This window comes from Anarhichas minor, unplaced genomic scaffold, assembly GCF_050575085.1.
Source record: "Anarhichas minor isolate MPS153535 unplaced genomic scaffold, ASM5057508v1 ptg000048l, whole genome shotgun sequence".
Taxonomy (NCBI): domain Eukaryota; kingdom Metazoa; phylum Chordata; class Actinopteri; order Perciformes; family Anarhichadidae; genus Anarhichas; species Anarhichas minor.
The window spans coordinates 1,311,751-1,339,476 of record NW_027466494.1 but is presented as its reverse complement, the minus strand read 5'-3'; the positions used below and the strand labels follow the sequence as shown (position 1 = coordinate 1,339,476).

At 39.6% G+C, this 27,726-nt stretch overlaps 1 protein-coding gene across 1 annotated transcript; it reads left to right on the top strand.

Annotated features, from left to right (window-relative positions):
• Window positions 1–3,660: 3,660 nt before the first annotated feature.
• arhgap15 (Rho GTPase activating protein 15) lies at window positions 3,661–25,733 on the top strand. Its single transcript, XM_076112208.1, has 13 exons — window positions 3,661–3,793; window positions 9,991–10,165; window positions 10,240–10,314; window positions 10,947–11,090; window positions 12,151–12,240; window positions 12,690–12,788; window positions 16,697–16,820; window positions 17,225–17,359; window positions 20,400–20,498; window positions 21,278–21,355; window positions 22,134–22,268; window positions 24,236–24,341; window positions 24,797–25,733. The coding sequence occupies exons 1-13, from the start codon at window positions 3,780–3,782 to the stop codon at window positions 24,978–24,980; spliced, it is 1,458 nt and encodes a 485-aa protein (XP_075968323.1). The 5' UTR covers window positions 3,661–3,779; the 3' UTR covers window positions 24,981–25,733.
• The last annotated feature ends 1,993 nt before the right edge of the window (window positions 25,734–27,726 follow it).

Genomic DNA, 27,726 nt, shown 5'->3' with positions numbered 1-27,726 from the left:
TTATTAATTTAACAAAAAACTTTAAGTTAACTGCACCACAATTTGCTCTGCTTAACAAAGGCTTGAACTTTATCCCCACAAAGGGCACAAACAAAGACATTAAGGAACAAAGCCGTTATGATACTCAGCAATACCATAGGAAGCTGAAACTGGCAGCTTATTATGAACATGCAAAAGACTCTGAACCGCTGCCTTTCATTCAGAATTCAGTCTGGACTCCCCCCCAGGGACAAACACCCAGTGAAATCACGGCTCTCATCAAGGCGGATCTTCAATATTTGGATGCTGAGTTTAGGGTCCATCGTGTACCACCAAACCTGAGTACTGAAGAGGTTAGAGCACTGACAGAACTGAACAGTAACAAACACATCATCATCAAGCCAGCTGATAAAGGCAGTGCTATGGTCATTATGGACAGAGAACAGTATGTATGGGAGGGTTATCGACAACTCAACGACCCCAAATACTACACTAAATTGACCAAACCTATTTATCCAGAAACGATTCCAATCATGAACAAAATTATCCAAACTCTCTATGAGAAAAGGTTTATTAAGGCAAAACAAAAATATTATTTAATGGGCAACTCGGAACCCAGAGCCAGATTATTTTACATGCTGCCCAAAATCCACAAGGATCCAACTAAGTGGAGCAAACCACATGAAATCCCTCCAGGTAGACCCATTGTGTCTGACTGCAGCAGTGAAACATATTACACTGCAGAATACCTGGACTTCTTCCTCAATCCTCTCTCGACCACACACCCCAGTTACATTAAGGACACGTACCACTTTATCAACATAGTAAAAAAACTGCACATTCCTGACAACTCTATTCTTTTTACAATTGACATAGACAGTCTATATACAAATATTGACTTCAAAGAAGGCATGCAAGCCATAAAAAATGTATTTCGGAAACACCCAAACAAAAAAAGACCAGAAAAAGAATTATTACAGTTATTAGAGATTAATTTGACCAAAAATGACTTCACATTTAATGGAGAATTTGTCCTGCAAATTAAAGGTACAGCTATGGGGAAGAAATTTGCTCCCGCATATGCAAACATCTTTATGGCTGAATGGGAGGAGTCAGCCCTAAAAACATGTCCTAAAAAACCTCTGTACTACTACAGGTTTTTAGATGACATCTGGGGGGTGTGGCCTCATACGAGAGAGGACTTTGACACATTTTTGAACACGCTGAATAATCACAGTGAATCAATCAAGCTAAAATCAACCAGCAGTTTGACCTCTGTCGATTTCTTGGACACCACCACTTTTAAGAACGACAGGTTCAAGGAGACCCACACACTAGCGATCAAAGTGTTCTTTAAAGAGACAGACACCCACGCTCTGCTCTATAAAACTAGCTTCCACCCAAAGCACACCTATGCAGGCTTGATTAAGTCACAATTGTTGAGGTTTCACAGAATTTGCACTGAAGAGGAAGATTTTAATTCGGCAGTCAGAGTGCTGTTTCGAGCTTTGTCCACCAGAGGGTACTCTAGGACCTTCCTTAGAAAATGCAGAAGGTCATTTCAGCAAACTAGACCACCAGTAGTAACTTGTAACCTTCCATTTGTGACGACATTTTCCCCGTCAACTGTTGAACTAATTAGACAAAGTAAGAGGAACTTTCAAAAACACATTACAGGAACATCAACATTACAAAACTATAGCATTATTGCTGCATTCAGGAAAAACAAGAATTTACAGGATCTCCTGGTAAAAGCGAAAATTAAACCCCTCTTTGACCCTAAAACCAGAGTACAGGGCCAGTATTTTAAACACCAAAACTGGTTCACTAATCGGTACACAAAAGAGGTCTTTCAGACAATGACCCGTGGCAGTCTAAAGTCCAAAAATTGTATATATCTGATTTCTTGTAAAAAGTGTGGTTTACAGTATGTGGGTGAAACGGGGAACACCATTTCTACTCGATTCACTCAACACAAAGACAACATACTGAAGAGGAAAAAGATGGAGACACCTTTTGTGAAACACTTCCTATTACATGGATGGAAATCTGTTTTAACGACTGTCATTGAGTGTAACCCCAGGTGGAACATTTCCCAGAGGAAAAGGGCTGAAAGGATCTGGATTGCCAGACTGGATACAAGACATCCTAAAGGCTTGAATGAGAGGTAGGTGCTTCAGGATGTGAGGTAGTGATGGACAGTGCACAGATCACCTTGCTGGCTTCCAGCATAGTGATCACAATCCCCTAACACCTAACCCTAAACCCTAACCCTAACCCTTCCCCAAATGCTCTAAAACCCCATCATTGTACATCCGTTACCTTGATGATGTTTTTGGAGTCTGGAACCACTCTGAGTCGGATTTTAAACACTTCATCGGCATCCTGAATGGCCATCACGATTCGATCAGTGTAAAATATAACTTACAAACTGACAAGATCGAATTTCTGGATACTGAAGTTTTTGTGATGGGGGAGAGTGACGAGGATGGGGGGGGCCGTCTGGGGACGAGAGTATATTTTAAACCAACTGACACCCACGCCTTGTTGCACAAAACCAGTTATCACCCCAAACACACCTATAGGGGAATCGTAAAATCCCAACTAATACGATTTAACAGGATATGCACGAGCCCAGGGGATGTCGATGTGGCAACAAAGATACTCTTTAAAGCCCTTAAAAGTAGGGGCTACGGGAGGACATTTCTTCGCTCCATTAGAACTGGGGTACAACAGAGCCTGCAACAGGTTCAAGCACCTAGTAGAGCGAAGCAAAATGGTAACATCATTCCGTTTGTAACCACATTCTCGTCGGCCTCATTGAAACTGAACTCCAGGGTCAAGATGCAGTTTAGGAAGCTTCAGAATGTTATTGAGCCCCTGTCGGATTTTAAAATCATTTCAGCCTTCAAGAGGAATACAAACCTCAAAGATCTTTTAGTTCATGCCTCCCTGAAGAGTGGAAAACAGCGACAAAATGACACTCACTTTAGATCAATCAAATACATTACCAACAAATACTCGGACCTTGGTGCTCCGGTCTGGCAGGCCTTCCAGCTCGGCTCGTCTAACCTAGTGTATGGGATAGAGTGCAAAATCTGTAATAAATTATATGTTGGACAAACAAAGAACACACTCAAACAACGTCTTCAACAACATATATATTGCATTGATCACCGGGAGAAAAACACGGAATTATATGTACATTTCCGTAATCATGGCAAAAGTAACTTGATGATCTCGGGACTTGAGTCTGGGGTGGGGTGGTCGGGAGCCCAGAGATGGGCAGCTGAGAGGCGCTGGATTAAAAAACTAAAAACAGTATTGCCCAGTGGCCTGAACGAAGCGCAATAAAAATTTGAGTTACTGATCAGGAGTTAGAAGAGGGATTAAGATGACCTTGTGTGCCCGTGCTCTCTGCCTACCTTGTGGTAGGCAGAATACCTATTTTCCCTCACCTAACCCTAACCCTAACCCTAAACCCCCTTAACCTAACCCTAACCCTTTGGAACAACTTCCATAGCTCTAGAAGATTGGCTCTTTACAGCGATAGTGGTCAACACTCCTTTATCTGGCTCTGCATATGTTTGCACCCTAACTAGCAGAAGTGACAAACTGCTCACGTCTGGTCTGATGAAAATGAGGTTAGGTTTTTTTCTTCTTCAGGAAATGGGGAGGGTGCAGCAGTTGTAGTGTGAGAGACGGCTGGTTTGAAGAAACCACGTGATTCATCATACTTCCTCTAACAGTCAGGCCTCGACTCTCTGTGTCTTGACTTCTTTGATCGATGACACACAGAAATGGCGGGTACAAGGTAAGATCACACTAAATGATCTTCTGAATTATCGTGTAGGTTTTGTCGTCCTGGGTTGGCGTTAGTGTTGTCATTTTTCTTCACGTTTCTCCAGATAAATTGGGTCAACTGTGGGCCTAAACTCACTCATGTGACATGGTTAAAATACAGAAAGTTTGAACTTTACTTGATGGTTGATGTTTACAATTTCCACATATGCATTTTTTAAAGACATTTGTAGAAGTAAAGTTGAACATACATCCTCAGGGTAACAACAACCTTACATTATGTTCACATAATACGAGGAGATGATAATAAGTCTCCATGCTTCCGTATTGAGGATTCCACTTTGTTTCCTGTTACTGAAGCTTTACTCATCATAGCATTACTTCAAGACGGTTTTAGATACAGTATGTGATGACAGCAGCGTCACTGTGGTTTTATCTCAGTCAGTTACTAAAACGTCTTAACCCACAGAACTGAGACATTGTGACATCACAGTGATGCTTCAAATATCTTCTGAAATTCTGATGGTTGTTTTCACTTCAGACTAGAGTTTAAAGTTGACATCAGTGGGATAAACTCTGCTGCTTTTACTCCTGTTTCAGAAAACTTTATCATCTCTGCTGCATTAATCTTTATTTTCAAACTCTGATTCGTCTGAACGGAACCTGTCACTCAAATTACTCTTCATTTTTTTTGTGTTTTTCTGAGATAGCTAAGAAGCGTAGTCTTTTCTAAATCCTGTCTTCACAGGACATGACTTAGTTAGGTTTAGGAATTTAAAAAAGCTTTAGGAAAAGAGCCTGTTTGGGTTAAAGTAACTAGGGGAGTGACGTGACCTAATTTCCAAAGCTATACCACGAATAAATCAACGTTGACTTCTCACATGGGACACAAAAAGCTGTCCTTTGAGTGAAAGAGCATAAATACTTGCAGATTCATGATTACATACAAATTGATTTATTGAGATATCTACAAATTACAGTAGGGCTGCACAATTAATCGAATTTTAATCACGATCACGATTTTGGCTGCCACGATTAAATGAGCATGATCGTCAGCGATATTGACGTTTAAAATGCGTGCTGTGCTACATTTCAAATCAAGCGCTTCCTCAACTAACAGTCAGCCGACCACCAGAGGGCGAACGAGATGGGAGGTGTCATGCGCGCACCCTGCAGACTCCGCTATTAGTAGAAGAGTAGAGAGACAGACAACATAACAGAGAACAGACGGTCACGGGTGTCGTGTGAAAGCTAAATCTAATGTCAGGAGCAGAAGGGGAGGAGCTAGCCCCTTGAAAAGGATCATCATCCGTTGTCTGGAAGTTTTTTGGATTTAGGCCAAGTGATGTTAACCAAGAACAAATCATATGCACAGAGTGCGTTAGAGTTGTGTCTGCGCCGCATAGCAATACAACTAACTTGTTCAACCACCTGAAAAATCACCACAAACCACAGTACGACGAATGCATTAAGGCCAAAGCTAACGTTACCTCACTGAATCTCCGTCCATGTCCAACGTTAACCCAGAAAACCATAACAGCGACCCTGCATAGCGCGACAGCGTATCCATCCACCTCCCAAAGACACGCTGAAATAACGGATGCAATCGCATTTCATTTGGCCAAAGACGTGTCCAATAAATACTGTGAGCAACACATATTTATTTTTAGTTAGCCCTTTATTTTGGGTAAAAATGTTATTTATATTTTGCTTCAGGTGATCAGTACCGTATACGTTTTATTTTGATGCAGAGGCGTGTACATTAGCTGGAATGTAGCACAACATGGAAGTGAAAGCAGTGCTCTGTTTTAATTTTTGGTAAAAAGTGTTGATACTATTTTATTTATATTTTCCTTCTACGAGATGTACTGTGATAAGGACCAGTCTGATGCAAAGATTTGTACATTAGCCAGAATGTAGCACAACAATGGAAATGGAAGCAGTGTTCTTGTTCATTTAAATGTGAAAGTGCAATAAAAAGATGTTGTCCCTAAAATTAATGAATAATCGTGATAAATAATCGTGATCTCAATATTGATCAAAATAATCGCGATTATGATTTTGGCCATAATCGTGCAGCCCTAAATTACAGCCAATATTTTGTAGCTATAGCTACGAACGCTGTAAGAGAACAGCCTTGAAGGCTACATCATTCAGGTATGTAACATGGAATAAGATCCATCTCATTTAATACAAATACTCCTTGCACATGTTTTTATAACATCCAGACTCCACTGCTATTAGTTTGTCTGTAGCCGATCCAAGACAACAAGAAGCCTTGATTTACTCAGCAACTGGAGTTTTAACTATAAGACGTTTGGTGATCTAATATCTACGTCTTTATATATGATGTCTTTGTATGGGCACATACACAACCAGTAACACAAACCAGAGCTGGTTTCAAAATCCTTCTTCTGACTTTTTAATTGAGAAAAAAACATTTCTTTCATATCTCTAGTTATCTTTTTCTGCATAGTCCATAAAGTCCATTTTATTTGTATAGTCTAATATCAAGGCAAGGCTAGTTTATCTGTATAGCACATTTCAACAAGGCAATTCAAAGTGCTTCAAATAAAACCATTAAAAACATCAAAACACAAGGCAAAAGAAAAGGAATTTAAAAACAGGGAAAATATTTGAAGAAAATTCAATAATATATATATTTATATACATATATATACATACATACATACACATATATATATATATATATATATATACAGTTGTGTGAAAAAGTGTTTGGCCCCTTCCTGATTTCTTATTTTTTTGCATGTTTGTCACACTTAAATGTTTCAGATCATCAAACAAATATTTGTGGTCTCTACTGAGGTATTCCTTGTTGTCAACTGACAGAAGGACAAATGTTGTGTAACCACAGTTAAGCAATCACAGCTGCAAACAGGAACCCAAACAGGAAAAAGTCCTGTCTTCTCTGGATCTAACTTCAACTAAAAGTTCAACCTCATAACAAAAATATAGATTGGACCAACCGGGCTGGATTTAACCCTTGAGAGTCAGCCCGCCACCGCAGGAAGGTATTGCAGAGACAGTCTGGTGTCTCAGAACCGGCCTTTCATCACCGCAGCAGAGTTTTTGAATAAATTCTCTCAGATACTCTTCGCACAGACCAGATGCTGGTCCTTCACTTTAGTCAGTAAAAGTGAAAACTTTGACCGTCCACGGCCCTCAGAGAAAGATCTCAGAGAACATAACAAAGTCAACAAGAGGTTGTGAAGATACCAAATGATTAACTGAGGTCTTTCTTTACAACACACATAACCTCCTCTCTTTCTTTTCAACAAATGTCCTTGCCAGATCAAGTCATAAAACTTGAAGCTACAAACAGGAACTGAATCTAGGTGGTGCACAATTATATATAGTAGACTAAATTAAACTGTACAAGTCTTCAAATTATACAATAACCTCACTGAAGTTATTCAACAGACCAATCCAAAGGAGTAAGCTTGTTTCCTGAGCTTGTGAGATTACAAAGACAAGTGGGGCCACATTGCCATCTAGTGACCATCTGTGGTAAGGCCCCGATATACTTAATATCAAAAGATTCAGAATAATAGTTTGATCAATAGTTAAAGTTAGTGATAATAACTTTAAGTTTAACATTTCGGTCAGTTACATGGAGAAACATAATTTGCCATTGTATTATTATTTCATAGTGGGGGAAGTAAGCTTTATATATATATAATTTCATAAAGAAAGTACTTAAATATTAATATTGAAAGAAGTTTGAATAGTGGCTGAGAGATACATTACTAATCAATCACAGATACCGCTTCACCCCGCCTGGATAGACAAAACTAAATAACTTTCTTTGTCCCAGTCTCTTCTTTTCATATTAATTGTGCATAGTTTCTTTTCCGTTTTCTTTATTCATTCTTTGCAGTTTTGTTTTTCCTTTGTAACTTCTTCCTCGCCTTAAGTATCCTATTTTAATCCCTTTTAAGCAAGCCTAATTTCTTCTAGTTTGTAAACCCGTGAACCTCGTGTGAGATTAACCTGTAGTGTCGTCAAATCGAACAAGATTATTTTAGGTCTATCTGAACGAGTAGTCTTAGTTAAACCACTATTCAGAGCTTTATCAGCCGTACTACTGCACGCGACCGACAGAGATAAACCGTAACCCTCTGTGATTATACATCTGATAAGGTTTATGCAATAATTAGAGTGGTGTATATCTTAATCTATGCGCAAAACCCGTGTTCGGTCACCGCTCGATATGGTTACTATAACTCTGGTACGCGAACTCCTACAACAACAAAAGAAGGTTTTCACAGAGATTTTTCAACAACAAGAGAAGAGCTTCAAATGTTTTGTTGAAATGATACTGGATTCTACGAACAATCATATGGACAACATGTTAAAGGACTTGCAAGATCTCAAAACGAGCATTCAATACACCCAGAAGGAAATGGATGACCTGAAATCAGCCAATGCAAATCAGCTGGCCGCGTGCGCTAGTAATCAACAGGATACGATGAGGGAAAACAGCCAGGCCATCAACAAGAAAATGGACTATTTAGAGGGCCAGTCCAGGAGAAATAACCTGGTTATTGATGGGATGGTAGAAACTGAAAACGAAGGATGGGCTGAGGTGGAGGATAAGGTACGGAGATTACTGTTGGAAAATCTACAGCTTGGGAGCAACCGTGAGTTGGAGCTGGAGTGCGCGTATCGAACGGGAAGGCAGATGGGAACAGACCACGGCCCGGCCGGTAGTCGTCAAGTTCCTTCGATACAAGGACAAAGTAGCTGCTCTTCAGAATGCTAGATACCTAAAAATAACTAACATTTTTATCAATGAGGACTCTACAGAGGCTGTCCGCCAGAAGAGGAGGGATCTCATGCCAGCCATGAGGGCAGCACGTGAGAGAGGGGACATTGCCTATCTCCGGCACGACAGACTGATTGCACATCCTCCTACAAGACAATAGAACAGGTCAAGAAGACTAAACTACTGGGTGTAGTGTTGGACGAACAGTTGTCGTGATCTGAGCACATTGACGGCATTGTCACTAAAATGGGAAGGGGCATAGCTATGACTAGAAAGTGCGTGGCTTATTTAACACTCTATTGTTTGTCAGGTGTTACAGTCTTTGGTCTTTTGTCACCTGCTATACTGTCCATTCATATGGTCTGCAGCAGCTAAGAAGGACTTAAATAAACTACTACTGGTTCAAAACCGAGCTGCCAGATTAGCACTCCAGTGTTCAATGAGAACTAATACACATATATGCACTCTCACCTGTCATGGTTCTCAGTGGAAATTAAACTTCACTATAGCCTTCTCATGTTTTTCAGAAACGTAGTATTTAATCAGACACCTGAATATTTCTTCAATCAGTTACAATACACATGTAACAGACATAACCATCACACAAGGAATGTAGCTCAGGTCACTTGATACCTCAAACGTACAGTTATTTTTCGTGCAATTACTGCTTGGAACTTACTACCTCCTCATATAACTCATACAGGTAATAATCTGTCATTTAAAAAACAAGTAAAGGCTCACCTCAGGCCACTAACCACTTGATGTTTTCCATTGCTTTTGTAGTCTCCTGATCCTTCTTTGTATAAATGATGGATGCACTGTGTATATGGTCGGTTATGACAATATGCATCCTAGTCTTTGACTGCACTATGTATCTGATTGTACTATTTTTAACTGTTTGTTTCACGTCATGTTTTGCACGTTTTGTATGTATTAAATGTAGTCCTTTTTGTGGACCCCAGGAAGATTAGCAGCCGCTAAGACGTCAGATAATGGGGATCCAGTTAATAAACTAAACTGAACTATCTGACCCCACTCATCGTGAATCATCTGCCCCGGATCAAAAACGCGAATTTGCGTCAATTGCGCCGCGCCATCGCATTGCGTCTGTCCATAGACTTTGTATGTAATCTACTCGCGCGAATAATTCGCGACGCATTTGGTGTGAACGCAGCAATAGTGTCGGACTAAGAGTTAGAGGCTGTGGATATTTGCTGGAAGAAGTATGAGGCTATGCAGACTTGGTACATAACTAATAAAATATTCCCAGTAGAAAATACTTTTTAATCACATTCTTGACAGCATTGATTTGATAAAGACCAGTGGTATTTTGTGAACACACTGAGTGAGAAATGGATCGACAGCAACACTACATGAAAAGTCGCATTGACTAATAAAAACCCTCTTTTGTCCCTCCACAGAATCACAAACCTCCAGAGTGCTGCGAAGCAGCCTCCGCTGATTCAACCTCCACAGCGCAGCGCAGCACCGCAAGAAGCTGTGCAGATGCGTGTAAAGAGCTCCCAGAGCTCCGGAGAACGCCTCAGTCAGTCTAAGTCCATGGTGCTGCAGGAGTCCGACCTACCTAAAAAGCCTGTAAGTAGACCACATAGAACCTCCATCCTACAGTGGTGCAGTTCAGTTTTTAACTCGTTTTTTTCTGTTTGTAGATCTCTCGGCATCGCAGGAATCAGTCTCAGCACAACGTTTTAGTTGCAGGAGGACTTGCTGTTTTTGAACCATTGGTATGTCCTAAAAAGGATTTGTATGGCAGAGGTTAGGGGCCATGTGAAAAATGAATTTGAGTTCTGATCTTTAAGTGAATAAAGTCAGAATTCTGAAATGAAAGTTACTAATCTGACTTTAATCTCAGAGCTCAGACTTTATACTCAGATAATAGATTTTTCACATGTAGCCCTCAACCTTTAACGTAGATTTGTATCAAACCCATTTCAGACATTAGTTCTACGTGTTTTCAACAGAAATAAACTCTTATTTCAGAAGTTTTTCAGAATGAAGATGAGAATTGATTTAACAACATTTGGATGCATATTTTAAATTCATTTAAAAACTGTTCTCACTCCCAGAAGCGTGGAATACCGCAGCTTGTTCGGTGCTCTTCGTATAGTATATTTTCACAGCACAGTAATTAACTTGGAATCACACAAATCCTGCAAACAGATGCACTGTCCCATCACAGATTAAATATAAACCCTCCCTCCTTCTACTTCACCCAAATCCTCTGCCACATCTGTTCTGTATTTAATTAGTTTTTGGTTTCTGAATTAAGTGAACATCTGAATAATTAAAAACACCCCATGGCATCACTATTTTTTATTTATGTTCAAATAATATGCGCGTGTTGGTGTGTGTTCAGGTGGAGCTGAAAGGTGAACATCTGAATGTGGCGAAAATCTCAGAGAGCGGTAAGAAGCAAAGGAAGAACTGGACCTTCATGTGGAGCGTACTGACCTCAGACCAGCTGCTGTTTTATAAAGAGAGACCACAAGAAACTAGTCTGGTATGAAAATACTGCTTTATTTTGTCTTTAACTTTACTTTGTCTCTGTTTTACGAACTGAAACAACACAAGGCAGGACCAAAGTACTCATTCTGCTTTGTGTCACTACTTGTTCCACACTGAGCATGACAAAAGAAGAAAAGTAGAGAATTGTCTAAGGAGGTCTAACAGAAGGTCGTAGCTAAGCATGGATGATCTCAAAGCTACCTTAAAGTCCATCTCCAGAGACCTCGATGTTCCTTTGTACACCGTGCACAATGTCATCAAGAAGGTTAAGGCCCATGGTACTGTAGCCAACCTCGCGAGAGAAAAGTTGACCAAAGATTGCAGTCAAGGGTTGTACGAATAGTGAAAGGACCTGGGACAACTGAAAAACAGATTCAAGCTGACATTCAGACAGAAGGAACTATCGTCTAAACTCACACTATCCGTCACCAACTCAATGAAAGGAGGTTCTGTGGCAGGACACCAAGGATGCCACCACAGCTGAGAGAGATAAGAAAGCACAGCGGGAGTTTGTCCCAACACAACTACAAGCCAATATCTTCCTGGGAGAATGTTCAGTCAACAGATGAGAAAAAGAATGTTGTTTTTTGGTACACTGCATAAACTCTGTTGACAGAAAAAAAGAACCTAGAGTCAAACGTGGAGAAGGCTCACTGATTTTGGGGTTCCCTTGAATATGTGCATGGAATCATGAAATCTGGAGATTACCAAAGTATTTTGGAGCGCAAGGTTATACTCAGTGTCACAAAGCTGTGTCTCCTTCAAAAGTCATTGTTCCTCCAGCAGGACAGTGTCCCAAAAATGACATCTAACAGCACCCAGGATTGGTTGAAAGGTAAACTCTGGACTGCCAGCAATGAGTCTGAATCCAATTGAACACGTGGAAAGATCTGAAAACAGCAGCCTTCAAATCTGTGATAACTAGAGCAGTTTGCAAAAGAGTGGGCCAAACCACACATAGAGAGGTGTAGGAATCTCATTGAAGTCTATAGGAAGCACTTGACAGCAATTATTATATATTTGACGGGTGACCTCACCATCCTCTCTGTGTTCAGAAACCAGGAAGTAAGACAGATGTGGTTCAGCTGAGTGGAGCTCTTATTGAGTGGACGACAGAGAAGTCGAGCAGGAAAAACGTTTTTCAGGTAACAAACCAACACAAACCTGTCACACGGTAACACTTGACATTGTCATGCACATGTTTCTGCGCTGAAGCTGCTTTTTGTGGATGAGTCCTATTTCTCTCCATGACAGCCACATGCTGGACTCACAGAAACATGATTTCTTATATTTGAACTATAGAAAAAAAAAAAAAAAGTTTGACTTTCTTCTTTATTTGTATCTCAATAAGCCATAATGGCCTTTGATTAAACCTTTTATATATATACTTTTTTTTTTTTGTTATACTATATTCATCCCGGTAAGTGGGAAATTTGTCTCTGCATTTGACCCATCCCTGTGTCTGTGTGTGTGTGTGTGTGTGTGTGTGTATATATATATATATATATCACCGTTACAAACACCTTCTTCCCTTTGGGGAAAAAAAAAAAAATAAATAAAAAAAATGGTACCCAACTATTCTCATCTGTTCCAGATCACAACAAACACAGGAAGTGAGTACCTCCTCCAGACTGACAGCTACTCCACTGCCAGTAAATGGTACGATGCTATCAGGAAGGCCGTTGACTCTTCTGTAAGAACTCACTGCTTAAACTAGCTATTATTTTGGATATAATTCAGTGTCTTGATTGTTTTTTGGATTAATCATTTTCAAAATGTCCATCCCAGTTTCTCAGTTTCTTCAAATGTCTTGTTTTCTATGACCAACAGTCCAAATGTAACCGGTTGTATATGGACCAGATACAGCAGGCAGAGTTAATCAGGGTCAGGATCAGAAGGCTGGTGGGTTTACCGGGAGTCAGGCAAGGCGGGTAGAACAGGGGCAGGCAGGGTCGGTAACAGGAGATCAGTCCGTGAGAGCGTGCTGGAGAGTCTGGCATTGAAAACCGAAGAACAATCTGGCAATGTGTGTCTGGGAGGCAGGAGTCTATATAGGGGCTTGATTAATGATCAGAGGCAGGCGAGTGAACAGGTGAAGGGAGTTAGACTGATGAGGAGGGAGTGACTGACAAGTAGAGTGAGGAGGGTGTGGAGCTGAACTGTGACACCAAACCCCAAAGATATTCAGTTTTCTGTTAAATATGATCTCACAGAAATAGGTGAAATGACCACCACCTCTTGACAGTACATTACGTGGTGGTCGCACATGTGTTAAAATTACGTGTGGGCACCATTGAGAGAATTCCAATGAAAAGTCAATTAGGATCCTTTTTCATGGTGCAGACACAAATTAAATGGATGCACGTGAATATGCTATGCTCTAAGCTAGTAACGTGGTATAAACAGTTAGAAGGATTATGGTGGATGGTGGATGGGTCAAACACAGGACTTTCAACCAGGAGACCACATTTTGTAGCCAGCATGCTTTTCTGGCTATTCTGACCCACAATCCTTTGCGCAGCAGATATATGAACAATCAGTTTTCAGACACCATTCACCAAGATTCATATTTACTAAGACAGCGGACCCCAAATGTACAACAACTCACGAGAAGCTGTGCGAGAGCTGCGACGGAGAGGCCACAAAGTGAGATGTGCCTCTGCTGCCTGAACAGGGTTAGGGTTAGCATGTCGAAACACAGATAATCAGAGACAGTCAGAAGAGCACTTCCAGGAAGTTTAACAAAAGACTCATGCTTGAACTGCAATATAATTATGAAGGTACATACGCTGTTTTGAATAATACCGATTTCTTGCAGTTATTGAACTTTCAGGTTTACAAACATGATATAGCTGCATGGGTATGCACATATTCATAGACAAATCCCTTTGCTTCAAGCCTTGTTCAAAGAATATGACCTTATATTACAAACTACATGTAAGTGTAATATTAATTTCATACAACTTTAAATGCTAGATAAATCTGACTAATAGGGAAACAAAATATTAGAGCTACAATTAGCAGAGGGACCCACAGAGGGTTGTTCCCCATTTCTCGGAGGTGTTCTTTCTTTGTGCCAGCCTTTCCCAATCAACTTATGAAAGGGATTCAGGAGAGAAAATTACATTTTTTGGGAGTTCATCTATGTTTTTGTTTTGCCCTGCAAAACACCTTTGTTTTTGTATACGTTCCAGTTTGCAATTCAGAATTGTTCAGGTGTTCAATTGAGGGGATACAGTGAAAATCAATCACTGCAAGTGTAATGATGGATTGTTGAGGACTTAAACTGATTTCTATAAATATTTATGGTTTGGGTAATCCCTTGATCATGACAAGGGAATGAGAAGCTGAAAAAATGTGGATATAGAATATCTACTACAGCTCACATACCTATAGCCACCAGTGGCGGGCCGTGCATTTTATACCTGGGCCTTCACTGCTGTCTTACCACCTAATAACCTCATGGTGGCGCCACAGCTACGGTTATTTGTTTCTAGGGGTGTAACATCACGTATTCTGTGGGGTTGGCCGGCCATTTCTTACTATGTCCAGTTTGTCCGGAAATGTCCTTCTTGAGAAAGGCATTCCCAGTAACTCCGCCACTAAATCAGTTTCTCCTCCTCCTTCCGCCATTTGATGTTAAAAAAACAAAGCTAGTTAAAAAAAAACTAAAAATGCCATAATTTCTTCCATATCTTTCCACTTGAAATCTGACTGCTACAACCTAAGTTCTGCTAGCAAGCACAAGTTTCACTTTAGTCACGTGCTCGCCCACTGACCAATCACAGCACAATCTGCACCTCACTACAGAGCTGCACCTGGACACTGAGCTGCACGTAATGCTGACGTACTTGTAGGCCAGCTAGCAGGCTCTGACACGTCAAAGAATACACCCAACATGTCAAACTAAAGATCTGATTGGTTGAGCACTATGACAATCAACAACATCGTCCCCATTCACTTAAACTGCACATGGATGCACTTGTGAGTCTGCAGGCCTCGGCCTCTGTTCTTACCTAGAGACACAGAGGTGAGATCTGATTGGATAAAAGCTCTACTTAAAACAAGCTGCACTGGAAGCAGAGCAACTGAGGAAGACAGTAGCTGTGCAATGAGAAAATAAGATAATGGGGAAATATTTTTATAAATTATAATACATGTAGTGTATTTAAGAACAATTATAAAATAGATATAGCTTTGTGATTCTGTTTAGGCCAGCAGAGAAGGCTTTGCAGGCCCTGACGGCCCACCACTGATGGCCACAAACGAGGGGTAGCAACTTTGATATCAAACTCAGTTAAATTTGAAAATGTTAAAGAAGTGAAAGACAAAGAACACGGTATCCTGTCACTGGTGAATAGCTGTGCCTCACCCATAGTGATACTATTGCAAAGTAAGCAGAAGGAGTTTGTATATGTGCTACTTAATACTGTGAAGAAATTACTTTTCTTGATGTATGGAGGACTTTTCATCCTCTAAAAAGACACTATACCCAATATCACAATATTTCAGAATCAACCAATTTCAATGCAAAAGGAGATTACTATATGGCAACCGAATTGGCTTAGCGCATGTATCAGACCACAATGCAAATACATGTGCTGTGTTTTGGTGAGACAACAAAATGTAAACCACAGACCATCTTGCAATGGGATCACACCAAATGCAAAACGGCAAAGATGATTAACAGAAATAAACCGAATACAATTTCAGAAATGGAGGCATAATACATCAGGGTCTCCCAAGACCAAAATAATAAACAAAACCCCTTACTAAAGACAAAATTAAAGCTCAACTGATCCACAGAAGAAATAGAAAAACAATACTAAGCTCCACAACTAACCACAAAACCGGAGAAAACCGGAAGATCAAAGGCAATGGCAGAGAAGCCTTCAAGGGCTTCTCTGCCATTGCCTTTGATCTCGGGTTCATCACGTCTGTAGCACTACAGACATCCACAAATTCACATGAACGGAGACAATTTAATTTGAAAATTGTATTCCTTTCATTTATTACGCTTAATATAAAAAGCAAACAACTTCAAAGGCAACAAACATGCTGAAGGGCAATATGGCCAAACCGATAAAAATTTTGCTCATATTTTCTGCAGTTGGCCAAAAGTAGAACCATTCTGAGTGAATTTAGTATCGAACAAAGTTTTACAATATGTAATCTATGAGAAGGGTTCCATTTTAGACCTGTTCAATATAACTGGAAGTGGTTAGATATTGTACAGAAAATATTTGTGATGGAAAGCATTGTAAAACAAAGTGTGAAAGAAGATGAGTTTTCCCGGAAAATGGGAACAATGAATTCGATTTAGAACAATGTACATTATTGGATAACATTTTGAATACCCAAATAATATACTGTATCACTAGTTGTAACCTCTATCCTCTTCTTTGCAGATGAACGTTTTGATGTTCTATTTCTGTTTTATTTGTGTATGTAAATATGCAATAAACACTAGTAAGTGAAAAAAAGTTTATCTGAGACATTGGTTAATTAAATGTTTTTCAGAATGAGCAACCATGATGTTCTTTATATCCTTGGTGAAATGACAGCCTTCCTGGGATTCGTTGTAACTCTTTTTCATTTCAGACTAAACTTCCTCCGCGGAGATCAAACAGCACAGAGTACCTGCCCAGACACGGCTCTCTACCTGGATATGGCTCCGCCTCCCCCAACGCCAAGCAACGCAACCCAGTCCACAGACGCTCCATCAGTGAGTAACTCACCCAAACCCATTGTTACTATAGATAATATCTGAGAGGACAGCTGGTTGTAGTCTTCTTTTGATTTGGATATGATCACTCTGAGTGAAAGACACAAAGGCAAGTATCACCCGACTGCAGACTCTGCAGAGATTTATGACAACTTTCATGTTTTGGTTTTAATAACATTCCTGTTTTGGTTCACTTCCACCACTTTCACAGCATTGTTTTTGGCCACAGATGGCAGCTATTTTCAGAATAAAAGGTCCTGAACCCCACTGTCACTACCAGCTCAGCAGCAGACACACACAATTGGAGATCATGTTGCTCTGTAACTGCTGGATGTTGACTATTGAAAACAAATGGAAAAAAATCTCAGGTATTTCAGATTTTGTGTGTATGTTCTTTTCTGCAGATATGTTCAGCAGCTCCAAGCTGAAACACAGCACCTCCGACAGCGCTGACAAGAACGGAGTGAAGAACAGACTGAAGAAGTTCATCACCAGACGTCCGTCCATGAAGACTCTGAAGGAAAAAGGCCTCATCAAAGGTTTCTGCTTTTTCCTTACACATTAAACCTAGAACATATGAGTGCCCTTACATAGCTTTTAGGGTGTTATAACCATCCTGTTACAACCCTGTAGGAGTTAGGGAAACAACTAAACTGTTTAGAATTATTGTTTAACATTACCAATTAGTCATTCAAACTTCTGTAACCTTAAAGATTATTATTCAACATGTTGCAACCGGTGGATTGCTCCCTCCAGGTGGGGACGGAGTGCCTACCTCAAGCGAAGGAGTTCAAGTATCTCGGGGTCTTGTTCACGAGTGAGGGTAAGATGGAGCGGGAGATCGACAGGCGGATCGGTGCGGCTGCAGCAGTAAAGCAGGCGCTGCACCGGACCGTCTTGGTGAAGAGGGAGCTGAGCCGGAAGGCAAAGCTCTCAATTTACCACTCGGTCTACGTTCCTACCCTCACCTATGGTCACGAACTCTGGGTCGTGACCGAAAGGACAAGGTCGCGGCTACAAGCGGCCGAAATGAGCTTCCTCCGTAGGGTGGCCGGGCTCAGCCTTAGAGATAGGGTAAGGAGCTCGGTCATCAGGAGGGAGCTTGGAGTCGAGCCGCTACTCCTTCGCGTCGAAAGGAGTCAGCTGAGGTGGTTCGGGCATCTAATTAGGATGCCTCCTGGACGCCTCCCACTGGAGGTTTTCCAGGCACGTCCAACTGGGAAGAGACCCCGGGGAAGACCCAGAACACGCTGGAGGGATTACATCTCCCAGCTGGCCTGGGAACGCCTCGGGATCCCCCAGAATGAGCTGGAACATGTTGCCGGTGAGAGGGAAGTCTGGGTCAGCCTGCTTGGCCTGTTGCCACCGCGACCCGACCCCGGATAAGCGGAGGAAAATGGATGGATGGATGGATGTTGCAACATGACCGATCATTTAAGATGTTGTAACATTGAATTAATCATAAAAGCTTTTTTATCATTAGTAATTTAACTATATGTTACATTAACAATTAGTCATTAAACCTTCTGTAATCTCTAATAATTAAATGAGGTAGCGTGGGAGAAGAATGATGTGCAAATTCACTATGAGTTATTGAAGGAGCAAAACATAGTGAAGTATGGTTTAGACAGGACCTATAAAGCTAAGAGTTTGGTCGATTAGTCATTAAAACCTCTATAACAGGGGTATTCAATTAAAATTCCAAAAGGTCCAGATTGAGAAAATGTCCTCGGGCAAAGGTCCGGAACATTACAATAATATCTAACTTGCGCTATTTTGTGCCATATATATATATATATAGAAGTCTAGTAGTAGTAACGTCTCTGTGTAGTCAACAACTGTCAAATCAAATAAAGAAAGTACACCAATTATATTTTAACAATTATTATTCTCACTTTTCAAATTTAACTGGATGGATTATAAATAATACATAGAAATACATAAATAAGTGTTCTTCTCATTTCAAGTAAAATAATGTCTGGATTAAAGAATAACTGACATAACAGAAAGCTTTTCAAAAATGTGCATCTTAAAATAAAGTAATTCATTTTAGAAAAATGTATTTCATTGACTTGTCCTGCAACTTTAAATTCAGTTCATTCAGGTGTGAAGTGATGTCAATCAAAAAAGCCACGATATTATATTTCTCTCATCTTCTAACAAGATAAATCAGTGAGCATGGACTTTATCTGTGGTTATTAAACCACTTGTTTAGCTCTATCCTCTCTGGTAACATCATTGTTGGTCAGTGAATTCATGTGTTTGCTCAAAAGAGTTGTGCTTTGTCTCGTAGTGTCGCTTCATTTACCGCTTTTAATAATCGTCACGGTCTCTGAACATATGAGACACACTGGTTATAAACTGTCCGTGTGAAGAATGAACCTATAAGAGTCTATTCATTAATGGTTAAAGACTCTGGTCTCTTTGACCACTTTTCTCTCTTTGGAGAGCTTCATGTGAAATAACTTCTCTGACTCACGTATTATTCTCCTGCTCTTCCTTCTCTTTCCTCGTCTCTCCTCCGGTGTGTGTACATCTCACTCGATTCAGGAAACTTGTCAGAATACCCATATTTGATTGGCTGAGCTGCATCACGTGATGTGATTTACAACGCATTGGTCGGTGCGTTTCCTGCACCGCTGAACAAGTGCCGTAAAGGCTGAAAAAGCTGCGCCGGGTAAAATAGAAGCACTCTGTCAAAATAAAATCGATTTTAGATCCTGGGTCCGGATACAACGGCGTCTGGGTCCGGATCCAGACCGCGGTCCGCCAATTGGCGACCCCTGGTCTATAACATCAACAATTAGTCATTAAACATGTTGCAATAATAACTAGAGATTACCTCACAATGGGATTACACCAGCCACGATGCCAAATCAGGCCTGGGGCGTAAAGTGAAGAAGGGGCCAACGGCAACCCCCCCTTCCAGTGCCCTCACTAAGACCTCATCCATCTTTAAACTCGGCCTTCATTTCGATCTCAACTAGACACATGTACAGTTTCATAACTACATCTTGCACAGGTGTGACACTATCGCGTCAGATACCTGTTCTGTGGTAGTTCCTGCTACAGTAGGTGTCTCATGACAGCACACACACACTCACAAGGTAAAAATAAAACCTCACACTGATTGTAGGAGCCAGGTTTGGCCTGAACCATTTGTACACCCTTTTTTGTCACTTCCAGTAATTGAGTCAAGTGGTGTAGGGTATAACAATGGGGATATATGCTGCTCCGTAGTTTAGTTGGATGAATGGAAGGAGAGGGGGTGAGAGAGGGAGCCTTATTTTTTGTTGACTGCTATTTACACGCTATACACTATTTTCACTACTATTATCATTACTTGACGCTGTTGATCACTGTCGATCACCATTGTACAACAAGGAGAAGGCGGGTTTGAACACAAAGTTTGTTTGTTGTTTACAAATAAAAATACAAACTCAGCCACTGGATGCGCGAATCATTTACAACCAGCACATCCGCAGGTTGGTCTCCCCTACTTAGCCTCTCGGTGACTAATTTTAAGTTGCCGATAGTCACCTACACTGATCAATGTTAATGTTATAATGTTTGTCTCAGATCGAGTTTTCGGCTGCCATCTGTTGACTCTCTGTGAACGTGAAGGAACCACGGTGCCAAGGTTTGTTCAGATCTGTCTGGATGCTGTTGACAAGCGAGGTAGGTTCACTAACAGAGGGAGGGGGAGGGGAGGGGAGGGACAGTAGAGACACAGTAGAGGCAGTAGGCAGAGTAGAGACAGTAGACACAGTAGAGACAGTAGATACACAGTAGGCAGAGTAGAGACACAGTAGAGACAGTGTAGAGACACAGTAGAGGGATATGATGTACAACAAAGGTCCTAAAGTCGAATTTGAATGTGCTGTAACCCTAAACCACTCGGCTATCCAGGCACTGTCTGTTTTTTCATGCCCAGCTTGTTCCCATGTTGAATTAAAAGTAGAGACAGTAGAGACACAATAGACACAGTAGAGACAGAAGAGACAAGGTTTTTTCATTCTCAGCTTGTTCCCATGTTGAATTAAATGTTTTTCATATTACAATAAAAACCTGCCTTCACAATGTATAATAATTATTAGCTGAGAGCTATAAATTAATTGTCCTGCAACAGAAACCACTTTTTAGTTTTTCATAGCGTTTATTGATTTCTGTTGGGATTTCAACAACTATAACAAAACCTTTTTTTGGAAGATTACCAACCTGAGCTCTTTCTCACATTTCTCACATTTTAAACCACAACAAAAATTAAGAATGTCAGTTTTGTGGACAAAGACAAAAGGAATCCAGTGATTAACCAGTGAACTAACAATCAGAGACAACACGTATTAAGATATTTTACGTCCAAATGACATAGCTTTCTTTTTACATTTTAAATTACTGATTGAAGTCAGTTTGTGTTTTTTGTTAATAATATGTATATTGTTTATTTGTGGTTTCAGGTCTAGATGCTGACGGGATCTACAGAGTTAGTGGAAATCTGGCAACAATCCAGAAACTTCGCTTTATTGTCGATGAGGGTCAGTTCAATAAAAACATATTGTTTCTCTTTGACTGTCATCTACAAACTACATTACATTTTACTTATTTACAACAACAAATATGTTTGAACAGAAAAACAATTGCACCAGGATTATGTTTATTCAACATAATGAGGAAAAGTTGCAAAATGTTCCTAATGAATATGTCCATTGAACGTTCGTCCCACATTGGACACACATAAAATTCATCCTGATGAAGGATTGTCTTGTGTTTGTCTCTCACAGCTCTTGAATGTGCTTCAGTAAAGATGGGGAATTATTATAGAAGTCAAGCATGTGTTTACTTTTTCAACATTTAGCCAAAAACAAAAGCCTTTTTCCTCGTGGTGTAAAGCACAGCTACTACCTGTTTATGACACAAAAGGATACACAAATGTTTGATTTTCAACATTTATACTGTCAGCTTCATTTTTCTGCATTAAACATGTTTTTACTGCCTCAGATATCTGCCAACAAAATATACAAAATTAATAATTTATTGAAGTTATTTCATCTTGAAAACAACTGATTAAAATTCAGTGATAAACATACGTGAAGATCTGATGAACTGACTGTGTGGTGTTTTACCTTTTGTAATACAGATGTTTTCATTTTGTGTAAAATTTTGAGGCTCAAATTAATACTACAATATTTAGTGGTCAGAGTTTTGGAAAGTCACATGTTGATGTGAAAAAGGAGCCTAAGTAAATGTAAATTACTGTCGATCAAACAATAAATGATGAACTGACCCTTGTCTTATTCTGGTCTCTCTCCCTAGAGGAGGACCTAGACCTGGACCAAAGTCAGTGGGAGGACATCCACGTCGTCACTGGGGCCCTCAAGATGTTTTTCCGGGAGCTGCCCGAGCCACTTTTCCCCTTCAGGTTCTTCCAGCTGTTTGTGGAGGCTGTCAGTAAGTCAAACAAACAAAAGATCAAAATAAAAAAAACTAAACTTCATGTCTCTATCTTTATTAGACATCCCATCCTATTTGGGATTCTTTATAGCTAGATCTATTGGATTTGTCTGTTATCGATCCTCCTGAAATTTCCAGACAAAAACACATGTATCAATTTGTAGCTTTCTGTTACCCAAAAGTTATTTTCCTTAAGAAATAGTAATAATAACTTCATTATCATTGCATTTTGCAAAACAAGCTTTGCAAAATGCTTCACAAAACTTCCCCAAGAAGAAAAACGCTCTGTGAAACAAAGATAAAACAGACAAATATGGTAAAATACCGACAAAAGAAATGATAAATTAATGACAGGTCTGTCAGGTATGATTACCAAAAATGGACCAATGAGCAGCTATGACAGGGGTAAACATTAGTTGACAAAAATGTGCTTTTTGTGACGAACTGCAAATAACTTCTCGCAGAGCTGTAACTTTTTTTATTTTTTTTTTATCTGTTTGGACAAACATCAGTCATCAATGGAATTCAGTGTCGGACACCTAGGAGCACTGACCAAGCTGCGATATTTGCTCCAGGAGTGTGATGACTTTGAATAAAGGCTAAAAAAAATAAATGATATATTAACCCTAACCCTAACTGCACTTAAAACTCACCTATTTAAATCTGCTTTTAACCTGTAAAGTCAGTTATGTATGTTTTCTTTCTTTCTTTTCATGTTGTTCCTTACTGTTATGATGTCATCGATTCTGTTCTTATTATAAATGCTTTTGTTTCTGTTTTTACCATGTAAAGTGTCTTTGATTGCCTTTTTAAAGCACTATATAAATAAAATGTATTATTATTATTATTATTATTATTATATATATTTAGACATGACTTTCAACCAGGAGGCCGGTGTCTGAGACTGGTTTTCTTGTTCCAAAGTGTTGTCGAGTTATTTTGACGTGACTTGTTTTACATACTTGTGTTAAATTGTTTACGTTTTTTAACGTATTTATTTCAAGCTCAGCCATTGGGTTTTTCCCAAATCTAAGTGTTTTGTGGCCTACACCGAGGTGTGTGTTTTTGTTTGAATGTACTACTTGTACCATGTGTTTACTGCGACTGTAGTGTAGCGCCATATTTTAACGCACTAATCTACCAGCGACGAGTTGGGATGTATCAGTGTGTAATGAGTCGGGATGCGAATGTGTTGTCTCTGTAGCAGACAGCTGATAGATATTGTGGACATTAACACATGAAGTACAGCAGCGTAAGATGATTCATTATTTCAGAGGGTTAGGGTTATGTGATGTAGTTAGTTAGTTCTGTTACTTCTGTCAAGTGTTTAACTGGCCTACAGTTTTTAGTTCGGCTGCTTCAACGTCCCACCCTATTTGCTGCAGTGACATGACTTGTTTTAGACTACAATTACTGAAAGCTGCGTCTGTAATCATTAAAGTAAACTGTTAGAGAAAACACATCAATAGCCTGCACAATTTTAAAAAAGCAACACAGCCTACAATGACTGTTAAAGAAGTGAAATGTGCATGTACTGCTCTCTAAATTGGAGAAAATCATGTATTTGGGTGGGTGACGTTCAGATGACGTCTGAGCTGATCTGTGCATCTTTAAACACACGTAAACTTACAGTACTTTATGCAAGTAAAACTAGAATACTACATGCCTGATAAACTACAATACTATATACATGTCTAATGACATTACACATGTTAAGCATGTTAACCCACAATATTATACACACTATAATGATGTTATAATGCACATATTGACCATGTTATCCTACAATACTATATGCATGTTAAACTTCAATACCATAACACACGTTTAACTACGTTAATATACGGACATTATACTGCAATACTATACACATATTAAACTAAAATACTGTATGCATGTTAAATATATCAAACTACAGTAAAATGCATTTATTAAACTACTGCTCCTGTTTTTTTCTCTTGCAGAGATTAAAGAATCCAAACTCAAAGTTCAGGCTGTGAAGAAACTGATCCAGGAACTGCCCAAACCCAACAAGGACACCATGAAGTTGCTCTTCAGCCACCTGCACAGGTAAGCCTTCGTCAACCTGAACCACACCTGAAGACTTATTAAGAAGAACTCAGTCAACCATTTGAAAAGTCACATTCAGTAGAAGTTAAAAAATGAATACACTTACATGTATGAGTCAATCTTTTATCCAAGGACTATTTTTAAGGCATAGCTATATGTAGTTCTGTGTAGTTCTTGTATTTTCAGTTAGCAAAACCGATGACCCATCCACTGGAGAGTCAATGAAATACATCACCTCTTATGTTATGAGGCATTCATATCTTTAACTTTACTTCTACTTTTTCAAAGAGAGCAGTGACATAATACACAGGAAGGATCTTTTTTTGTCTAAACAAGTATTTTTCCATATTAAAACCCAAACGGTCTGTGAGACTGTCTTGGCGGACCTAGTGTCATAATGTAAACTAATGTTCTCATGTTTCCCTTTAGTTACTGTTATATCTGTTGTTTTTCAGAGTTCTAGACTTTTCCAGGAAGAACCTGATGTCAACTCAGGGCATCGGCATCGTGTTTGGCCCAACACTGATGTGGCCTGAGCTGGACGCAGGAAACATGGCAGTCAACATGGTCTATCAGAACCAAATTGTGGAGTTCATCCTCATTGAGAGCCAAGAAATCTTCAACCTGGACAGGAAGTAAAGTGCCCTGAAGTGGACCTGATCATCTAATGGACTCACATTCAAACATCAAAGCTGGAAATAACCACATTTCTTCAAAATATTATTGTTTTAACAGAAAACAGAGGCAGAGCCTGGTTTTGACTGGACTGTAAACAATAAACGGATGATTTCTGATGAGAAGAAAAGTTTGAAATACATACTTTTTTAATTAACACAATATATAAAATTGAAAATATTTTTCTGCGCAACCGATCAACAAATGGCGCACAGCCTACCATGTTACCGCTGCTACTGAGTTTATTTCAATGCAGACAACCATAAACGGACGAGCCCCCATATGTCACAGCCCGGCTCAGAGACTGAGACAAAACAGGGAGACAATGAGCTGGCGGCCAAAAGTAGTCATTTATTTGTCTCGCCAAAAATTAACAGCACTTTTACAAATAAAGCAGCAATTGTGGTGAGCCCGTCAACACAGGTCTTCCTTCCAGCCCCCCCGCACCTGCCAAATGGAAAGGGTATTTAAGGATGAGCCACACCGGCACAGGTGAGACTCATCCTGCTGACGATCCTCCACTCAGCACCTGTAACAGATGAGACACAACCTGCACCGAGAATACGATAGGAGGAGGGTCGTCACAACAGCAAAACATGCAGCACATTTTCCTGCATCCACTCCCTACACTACTGACTTCACAGATTCCTCTCATCCATTTGTGTGACTCATTTTGACTTCCTTTTGGATAAATAAATCACTATTTGTAAAGTATAACCGTGTGTCTCCAATTTTTGTCACAGTTTTAGAGCCGGACTGAGACTAATGACATCTGATTTCCATATTAAGATTTTTTTAAATATATAGGTTGTATGAACTGTTAACCTTGAAGCTCTACAAGTCTTCATAAGATGATGCATGATTTTATAGTTTTACACCCTCCTGTGAAAGAATCTTTCACTGTGAACTGTAAAATGTTTCTAATACTTCATGAGATTTGTTCACTAGTGTCAACATTTCAATCTTTTGTTATGTCACAGCCCGGCTCAGAGACTGAGACAAACAAGCTGGCTGCTAAGAAAAGCACGTTTATTTTCTTACAAACCTAATTTAGACAATACAAAAGGTTGGTATCAGTCCTGAGGTGCATGTATGGATGTGTGCAGCAGTGAATAAAATATAACAACCCAAATAACAGTGTAAATGCTTGTGGCTGACAGGATCTCCTCTCCCAGAGAGCGAGACTGCCAAATGAAGATGGTATTTAGCAGCAGACCACACCGGCTCAGGTGTGGCTCATTCAGCTGACGACCCTCCAATCAGCACCTGCAACAGATAAACAAACGCAACCGCAGCACCTAGTGTATGGGAGGAGGGTCGAGACAACGTCATGAGATTTGTTCACTAGTGTCAACATTTAAATATTTTATCGAATGAAAGGAAAAAAAGACGAGCTACAAATTTCCTTCTTTAAAGCAGCGGGGATAAAATACTTCTTCGATTTAATATCAAACAACTGCCATAGACCCAAATTCCATTATTGCACTATAAACACTATTAGCTATTAATCCAACTGGGAATACTTTTCCTGACCCATCCACAGTAAATTGTGAAAATGTCCGCACAGTGAAAGCCTCTGCATTTAACCCATCCTGATAGGCAGCTATTACTACACAGTAGCCAGGAAGCTCTTTGGAGGTCTGGTGCCTTGCTCATTGGCACCTCGGCAGTGCACAGGAGGAAAACTGTTACCTCTCAAGCTACCGGTCCATGCTCCATACTTGGTCCATGTGGGGACTTGAACCAGAGACTACTCTACTGAGTTGTTCAAAGCAAAGCTCAAGATCCAGCTCTTTACTTTGGCTTTTGATGTTCATCGTAAGTGACTACTTCATGTTTGTTTATTAGTTTTGCATTAGGCTATTGATTGGTTTGATCTTAATCTATGCCTGTGTATATGAATGTACTGATCAGAACCGTTAACTTCCTGTCGCTCATTTTTACATTTGGCAGATAGTTGTTGTGACACACAGATTTCAGTTGTGTCTTATAAATATTAAGTTCTATTCAGCTTTTTCTAACCGTAGTGGTGAAGTGAGCAGGTTTATATCACCATACTGTTCACAACCATCATTTTAGGTTTCTGCCAACATAACACAATAACTGCACGAACACAGTAACGGAACTACAGTTTAATAATACATGAAGCACACAGACAGGCAAACACTGGTTCAACAAAAACCTGGTCTTAAAGACTGTACTTCTTAGAATAATGTTCATAATGTTTTCAGATAATTTCACTTACAACACTTATAAGAAAACACAGCAGCAGATCAACACTGTAGAAAGTTTACACAGATAGAAACAATCTGAGCTGATGAACAGTGTCTCAAGAAAGTTAAAGAGAAATCCATTAAGTAAGTCTATAAAAACAAGTCTGTAATAAATATGAATTATTTCAAAAACACAATATCAGCGTGATAAAACATTCAGTCCAGGAAAATAAAAACATCATAAAATGTTATAATAAAACGTAATTTGCATCATTATAGGGCTAAAATTCAATTGATAGGGTAATATGGCAAGTTAAAAATGATTTGGCTAACCATAACTTCTGTTTTATTTGTATTTATGTATTTATTGTTTTTCACTTACTTACTTAAAGACATTGTCATACACTTGGCTTATAAAATCAAAATATGATATTTGACATACTATACAGGGTCACAGTGATAGGAAAGTCAAAAAGTTAAGAGAAGAAAAAAATCTA

Coding starts and splice junctions, on each gene's coding strand:
- arhgap15 (XM_076112208.1), top strand. Junction 17,360..20,399: donor GGAAAAAGGCCTCATCAAAG/GTTTCTGCTTTT, acceptor TGTTTGTCTCAG/ATCGAGTTTTCGGCTGCCAT. Junction 20,499..21,277: donor GGATGCTGTTGACAAGCGAG/GTAGGTTCACTA, acceptor TTGTGGTTTCAG/GTCTAGATGCTGACGGGATC.